This window comes from Hevea brasiliensis, chromosome 9 (assembly GCF_030052815.1).
Source record: "Hevea brasiliensis isolate MT/VB/25A 57/8 chromosome 9, ASM3005281v1, whole genome shotgun sequence".
Classification (NCBI taxonomy): domain Eukaryota; kingdom Viridiplantae; phylum Streptophyta; class Magnoliopsida; order Malpighiales; family Euphorbiaceae; genus Hevea; species Hevea brasiliensis.
Window position 1 is genome coordinate 82,617,343 of NC_079501.1, and position 8,185 is coordinate 82,625,527.

The 8,185-nt window shown below is 30.2% G+C and overlaps 1 protein-coding gene across 3 annotated transcripts; it reads right to left on the bottom strand.

Annotated features, from left to right (window-relative positions):
* Positions 1-413: 413 nt before the first annotated feature.
* On the bottom strand, positions 414-5,061 carry LOC110653437 (ankyrin repeat-containing protein At5g02620). Of its 3 annotated transcripts, none has more exons than XM_021809064.2 (4): positions 4,861-5,060; positions 3,830-4,730; positions 2,561-2,970; positions 414-1,736 (listed from the first exon to the last, which is right to left on the bottom strand). In XM_021809064.2, exons 2-4 carry the CDS (start codon positions 4,383-4,385, stop codon positions 879-881), a joined length of 1,824 nt encoding a protein of 607 aa, XP_021664756.2. In that variant the 5' UTR covers positions 4,386-4,730; positions 4,861-5,060; the 3' UTR covers positions 414-878. The 3 variants fall into 3 exon arrangements, with proteins under 3 accessions (XP_021664756.2, XP_021664754.2, XP_058009824.1); XM_021809062.2 differs by having other exon boundaries at positions 3,830-4,781; XM_058153841.1 differs by having other exon boundaries at positions 3,830-5,061.
* Between the last annotated feature and the right edge of the window lie 3,124 nt (positions 5,062-8,185).

The window sequence follows — 8,185 nt, forward strand, 5'->3', positions numbered from 1 at the left end:
AAAGAATGCTTTTTCTGTCCTTTTTCATTTCTTTTTTTGTATTGCCCCAAGTTGATATTTTCACTCTAAGCAGAAAATATTTTTTCCAAATTTTCTAGGGGCATTAAGAAAGATGAGTTGATGAAAAATATTTTCCTGACCAAGGAAAACTAAGCTATTTCGATGGAAAATAACTTTCTTTTTTGTCATTTTTTAGATTTTGATAATTTTATTAAAATATGAAAAAAATACTAATATTTATATAGTATAAATATATACCATTAATTTAAAACTGCAATCAAATAATGAAAAATGATTTTATGAAAAATATTTTCATTGAAAATAATTTATATGGAAAATATATTCAATTTATAAATTATTTTTCACCAAATAAACACAAGGAAGCTGGAAAGGAAATCAATACCATGTAGCTAAGCTAAGCTTTTGTAGATTAACTATTAAAGATAATTACACTACAACATTTTCTCATGCATACAAAATACAATCCAACCGGACCCAAGAAATGGCATCAGTCTTCAAAAACTTCTGCCCACTTTTGAGTCTTGATCAAATCTGTAATTACTTGTAAATCAGATCCAGACAGTAATCAGATCTCACCATTGTGTGAATGTTTCACCAAAAAACCAGCATCTTGCCAAGGGAGCTTTCTTGCAGAAGACAAAAACGATAAGCATATGAATAGGTGTCTTTCAATTGCTGAATCATAGTACTCTTTTCGTCTCTTCATATTGTTCTAGTGATGCAACACCTCAGCACAACTTGCAAGAAAATTTCATTACCATTAAAATCATTAGCATCATATAGCTTTCTTCATAATATAGATGAGAATAATAGGTCTGTTATTCATAGTTGATCCATTTCTTTCCATCCTGATGTCCTTACAGTGCATACATCCTTTTATATTCACCGTCCAGGACCTCCGGCTCTGATACCATAGACATAGAGTAAGAACCAGATCGACTCTCCCTCCTTATACTCCTCAATCTTGACTCCTCCATTCTATGCAAAATCACGCAATAGCACATAGATCCAATTGTAGTAAGCATGATTGAACCACCAATTACTGTTGCACAAATAGCAAGCCACCTTGACTTCTGACCCACCACCACATAAGTGAGAGAAATAAAGGCAACTGAAATGAAGAGGCAAGCCAGCCACATGATCTTGTTGATAACAAACACAAGCTGCTTCTTTGCCTTCTGTTCACTCACAACAACAGACGTTTGGACAATGACAACAGCTAGAGAAGTGAATAATGCCAGGCTATCAAACACACAGAAGACTAAGAAAGCTGGATTTTTTGCTATATGGGCTTGCCCTAGAGACGTTCCTTCTTCTTTACCCTCAACATATTGCCCAGGCACAGTGAAAATGGCAGCAAAAGCGACTGTGGCTATGAGCACAGCAACAACAGTTGCAGAATTTATAGCATTGTTGAGGCCACTAATATGGAGTTTCTTCAACCTCTTGGCAATCTTCTGCACTTTGACACGCGTTTGACGGGTCTGTTGAAGCTGGGACTGGACATCATGTTTTATGTCACTGACAGTCTGCTTAAGTTGCTTTGCTGGATTTGGTGGTTTTCCAAGATCTTTAGAATTGACGGCGCCCACATCCTTCAACATGGACAGAATTTCTGAAGTGTCAAGTTTTTCTGCAATGTCAAGGGGGGTCTCTCCAGCCTTGTTAGTTGCATTGACATTGATACCCTCAACTGATAACAAGCAACGTACATTCTGCAATTAAATGAACCAACTCTCAATAAAAGTTCTCAAGCCAAAAAGAATAAAATATTTCATGATAGATCAGGAAAAAATAAAAAAGGATACATTCTCAAAATATTTTTGAAGTGATCATTCCATTGTCAAAAATTCTCGACAGATTTGCTTTTTTTAAATCTAACCCAAATTAGCTAACTGACAGCTGTTTCCTGCATTATTTTTTTTTTTTTATTATGACTCTGCTTTGAGATTATTTTCTTTCCTTGATATATAAGAAGGTGTTCTAGTGCACGAGACTTCCAATGTTTACAAGTTCAGTTTTTCTTAAAGGATTTGTCAAGTTAAGAATAAGGGATAGCACTGGCCAGTAACAGCCCCCATTCTCATAAATTGGAAGCCCATCTACTGAAAAACTTTTAGATAATTTAAACATCCTATCTAAATATGAGTAAACTACAAATTCTTGTGTTAAGAGTTCACATATCCATGAAAAAGAAAAACTATATATACAATACTTGTTACTTTTGTTAGCCTAGGAAAGAGCAACATGGATTAAAAAAAAAATGGCCACTTTTACTAGCTTCGTGTTTAGAGTTTTAAAAGTGTTGTCAATGAAATAGGAGATGGGAACGATTGATGCTTTTGGTTCAATAACAAATTTACTTGGTATCCATCTTAAGTTGTAACTATCATTAGATTTAGTTCAGATACCAGCAATTAATATTTCTTAATGGGATATGAGACCAAAAAAAAATCAACAGAAGGAAATAGCATTGGTAAAATTAAAATCTACAATGTATAACATAGGCTAAGAAGGAAAACTGAAGAAAAGTATGCACCTGTGTACGGCCCTTCTTTGTTGCAATATGTAATGCTGTGTTTCCTTTATTATCTTCCAAACTCATAACAGAGAGGTCAGATTTTAACAATTCCAGAACAATTTCCTCATTTTGCCCTTTCATAGCCATGTGCAGTGCAGTTTGTCCTTTTTTATCAGTTCTAAGGCCAGTGCTTGGATCCTTGCTTAATAGGGATCTCACAACTTCCAAATGCCCCATCCTTGCAGCAGAATGAAGAGCAGTTTTACCATTATTCCGAGCAATTTTAACTAGATTTGAATCTGTTTCCAGAAGGAGATTCACCACATCAATGTATCCCTGAGCGGCAGCTGTGTGTAAGGCAGTTGTACAAGATAAATCTGCGGTCATGGCCAAGTTGGGGAACCCATGCAAGAGTTCCTTCAACACCTCTACAAGATTTAGAAGGGGAAAAAAATCAGAACCAACAACAAAAGTTAAAAAATTAAAAAAAAAAATGTTCAAGGAGTGGAGCACTTTATCTTCTATTGTAGATAGAAAAGGGACCAATCTGTCTGACTCTTGCTTAAATGTCATATAACTCATTACAGCCAGTCTAGAGCACAGACAAGAAGATGGTTCAACAGGTTGACAGTCCACATAAGAGTGTAGTGACATTCTATGGAGATGAATATGGTCTTAGCTAGGTAAATTGACAGAAAAGGATTCATATAGCAGACTGTAACACGTTAGGAGCATGGCTTGTATTGGTTGCATGTGGCTAGGGAATAATCGTAGGAATTTCCTGAAAATTGCATCAGCTTTTCATCCATGAAACCAGATTACAAAACTTTAAATGGTGCAATTATCAGACAAAGAAACTGTTATACTGCAGTGATGTTCAAAATAAAACAATTAATAATCACGTATATGGTGGTTATATGGACTATGAAGTGAAAGAAATTCATATGATAAAATGAAGTTAATTAAGGATGAAAAGAGACAAGAATCCTAGAATATAACCATATCATTAACTGTAGGATATCAGGCACTCATCACTCCAAAACCTAGAATGCATGAACAGAGCTAAAGATATCCATGCAGTCAGAAAAAAGAGCAATTCCCATATCTTAGTAAGAAATATCTTCAATACAAGCATTTGCATTCCAGTGAAAAAATAAGTCCCACAAATAGTTGCAACATGTTTTGCACAACACTTAATTGAGGTTGAAGTGTTATTGTAATTGCTATCTCGAAAACATAGTTATATATCATATTAGGCGATTTTGCAAAATCAGATCGAGCTCTTACCAAGATGACCCTGCTTAGCTGCAATATGGAATGGATCAAATCCATTCCTAGCTGCAATAGAAGCAGTGTCCAGGTCCATGTATCCCAACATCTCTGCAACCACTCCCGCATGACCATTTTCTGCTGCTGCATAGAGGGAAGTTTCTCCTTCTTGATTCAGAATTGCCAACAAATCCTTTGCATCATTACCATCACAATTCTGAAGAATCTCCCTAACTCTACTCAAATTTCCTGCACGAGCTGCCAAATGAATCTGTGAGTCACCTCGCTTTCCAGGCGACTCCTTGCTCTTCTTCCTCTCACCACCGCCAATAAAACTGAGCTGCCTCTCCATCACAGCACGAATGCTCTTCTGGTTTTCCATAAACCCACGAAAACTCTTCTGTTTCTCGAGTGCTCCACGAAAACTGGGGTGCTTTTCCATTACTCCACGGGAAGTGGACTGGTTTTCCGTTCCGCCTCGAAAACTAGGGAGTTTTTCCATCACTTTCTGTTTAAAACTTTGCTGTTTCTCCATTGTTCGTCCCTTAAAACTGCTCTGCTCCTCCATGATCATACAAAATATCTCACTGAATTATCAATCAATTTCAGAAAGTAATCACTTGCTTATGAATGAAATCCTGATTTTTTGAATTAGCAAACCCAGAAATTATTTCTACTTCTTCATGATCATACACAAAGAGCAACTAAAAAATCAGCACCTCATCTCACTATAAGATATAGCTTACTTCACTCCTGAAATCTTGATTCTTGCATTTCAAAGGCGTGAAAATATCGGTTTCAACATGATCAAGCATGAATTTCACAGGCATCTAACCACATCCTTACAGATAACACTTCATACTTGAAATCCCAATTCTCAAACTTCCAAGATACAGTCGCCGGCAATCTTAAAAGAAACCTGGATTAATGAACATCCACAGCAGATTCCCAAACTCTTCATCACAGATAGCTGACAATTAATTAAAAAAAAAATTGAGAGGTGCAAACAATCTATGGACTTCTAGACCAGAGAAATGAAAGTCTAATACCTGATATTGAGCTCAAAAGCATAGATTTTGATATGAGAAAAGAATTCCCAAACTCAAACTTTCCTCTGAATTTGAAAACCCAGAAAGTGGTTTTTGGGGAAACTCATATCCCAACTTCCCTTCTGTAACCCAGAAGCTGATAATACAGAGGCAAAAATCACCACCACATGTGTTCTGGTTTTTTACATAAGGATTAAGAATAAAGGAAATTATATCCTTAAAAAAAATCATTTTTACTATTTTCCTGCTTATTTATTTTAAATGAGCTCACTAAAAATGGAATCTTTCAGGTCATTTGATCATTTATTTGAACTTCAAATATTAAAATAATAATAATAAAAAAAAGAATAGAGGACCACCCGCCTTTTATAACTCATATGTGTAGGGACAAGTGGTTTTCTTATAATTTTTATAATAATAATAATAATAATAATAATAATAATGTCTTAATTTAAGGGCACTCGATTTATCTTGATATCAGATTATACTTATATTATATATACTTCATCGTTGAATAAGGAGAAAACTTTCAACCTTTGATACTTCACTTAATTATTATTAGCGGTGGATCAGCCATGAATAATATCGTGATATCTATTTGTGTTAATACATGTTTCAATTACTGCATGTTCATACTGTAAGAATATTGTATTAAGAAAGATGTATAACAGGTGATCTTTTACGAACTGAGCTATTTTTGTAATAGGTTGATTAGCTGAACATCCTGGAGAAAACTATGTGAGATGGGAACAAGAAAACTAGGAGTGTGGAGAAGATGATGATGCCTCATCTTAGAAGAATTATGGCTCCTCTGGTACATGATTACTCTATACTCTATAGGAATGGAGTTCCCACTCATGGCCCTGTAGCAGCACACTCTAGATAGGGCCAATCATAGGAAGGATGTGAAGTGGCACTAGTGGGGTTGGAATAGTATCTGGGTTGTGTGTTTGATGTGAGGTTTGAATATGTTGGGCTAGGTAAAAAGGGTAATAGGCCTCAGTATGTGACCTTAGAGATCCCACCTCAATTAATTTCAAAATGGAGACAGGAGGGATTTGCTCATCTTTACTTTGGAATTGTGAGACTTATCCTCGGTCTACATTGATATCTTCGAATATTTTTTGCTGCTCATACATCTTGTCTAAGTACATTTATTACTCTTCGGTTGGCAGCAATGCTTCTGTGTAGTATATTCATGGCTGCTAATCTTCTTTCAAGAAAGAGACTTGCTGTTGAATCTCCTCTTGTGAATTTCAATAAATATATTATAAATGGGTATTGAATATAAGATTGAGTTTAATAAATATTTAATTAAATATTTATATAAAAATTTATATAAAATTAATTAAAATATATAAATTTATATATAAATATTTAATCTAATACTTAATGAAATTATTCTCTTGAATTCAAACTCTTTGTAGTTACACTTATTATAAATTTTATTAAATTATAAATATATAATAAAATAAACTTTACTCAATAATATAATAATATTAAAATTATTTTTAAAATTATAAAATTTCAAATTAAAATTTTCAAAATAAATAAAATAATAATAATAACAAAACATAGTATTTTATTTATAAAAAAATTTATAAATTATATTCCTAACTTGTATGACATTAAGAAAAAAATTTGGCTTGTATATCTTGAATTTTTAAGGCTAATAATATAAAATTATTAAACTTTTTTTTATTATATTTTATATTATAATCCATTTAGATTACAAGTTGTGTATTTCATTGAATTGTATCTTTGTGAAATTATGATGTATAACGGCATAGGTATACTATTCACTACCTATAAAATAATATAGGTATAGGTATTTACTAATTTATTATTAGTTAAATAATATATATTTTGTATTTATTAAAAATATATTATTTTATAAATAATAAATACCTATTATATATATATAATAAATTAATTTATTACTAAAATACCTCAATAATAATAATAATAATAATAATAATAATAATAATAATAATAAATACCTGAATATCACCCTCAGACCGAATATAGAAACCAAATGTTTGGAACTAAATTTATTTATTTAAAAAAAATTAAAAATAAAATTAATTTTATCATAAGTGTGCCGTTTGAGTCGCGGTGTCGACATTAATTTTTTTAAAAATAAAATTATATGACAATTAGTTATTTTTGGACAAATTATTTGTTAATTTATATTAAAATATATTTTAATATTTATTTTTTTGGATTTTATTTTTAAAGTTATATTATAAAATTTTATGAATTATTAAATTTTTAATTAATTATAATAAGGGTAAGTTTGTATTTCAAAATTAAATTAAATTTTATTTTTAAATATTTATTAATTATTTTCATCTAGATATTTCTTCATAAGAATAATATAATAATATAAGATCTTATAATTGCACTAAAAAAATACAGTATATGATTAAAAAGAATATGTTCATGATAGTAAATATAATAATAAGTATGCTTAAGGTTATTCTTACATATTATGTTAATATTCATGAAATAATAATTAAAAATTTATAAAAATATAATTTGATTTCGAGTGTTAATAAATTAATTTTTTTAATAGTAATTAATATAATTTGTAATATATATATATATATATATATATATACTCATTTTTTAATTTTGTCTCATATTTTATTTATGTTTTTTAACTTTAATTTATTACTAAAAAAATCTCTAAACTTTAATTTTATTTCACAAAAATTTCTCTACTAGCAAGTTTTTATATTAAAAAATCTCTTTAAGTTATAGTATGACGTATATAAATATAGTTTTAATATTTTCCCGAGAAAGTATAAATTCTCCTCCTTTTCAAGAAGTAAATTATTGTGATGGTATTAATATTTTTGTAATAGGTCCAAATAATAATTGAAACGACTAATTTTTTTTTTTTTGTGTGAGTGGAAATAAGGTAAAAAAGTAATTTATTTATTTTTTTTAATCTAAAAGCCTCCTATTGCATGTTAAAGGCATTTTTTATAAAATAAAATTAAAATTTAAAGATTTTTTTGGTAACAAATTAAAATTAAAAAAGTTGAAAAACAAACTGATATAACTTGTATTTGATAATATATATATATATATATATATATATATATATATATATATATATATATATATATAATGAGTTAATTAATAAATTGTTTGTTCTTTAAATTATATTAATTTTAATATTTTAATATTCTACGTGAATATTATTATTAAATCAAGTGTCTTACTTTTATAATATTTTTAATTGGGTAAATATCACACATAGTCATTCATAAAATACTCAATTTCAATTTAATTTTATAAAAATCACTATAACTAGAAA

Bases quoted from the DNA above. Each gene is read 5' to 3' on its own strand.
- LOC110653437 (XM_058153841.1), bottom strand. From the start codon at position 4,385: ATGATCATGGAGGAGCAGAGCAGTTTTAAGGGACGAACAATGGAGAAA. The intron at 2,971-3,829 runs GTAAGAGCTCGA...TAAATCTTGTAG, and splicing joins AGCTAAGCAGGGTCATCTTG to AGGTGTTGAAGGAACTCTTG. The intron at 1,737-2,560 runs GTGCATACTTTT...ATTTAATTGCAG, and splicing joins CAAAGAAGGGCCGTACACAG to AATGTACGTTGCTTGTTATC.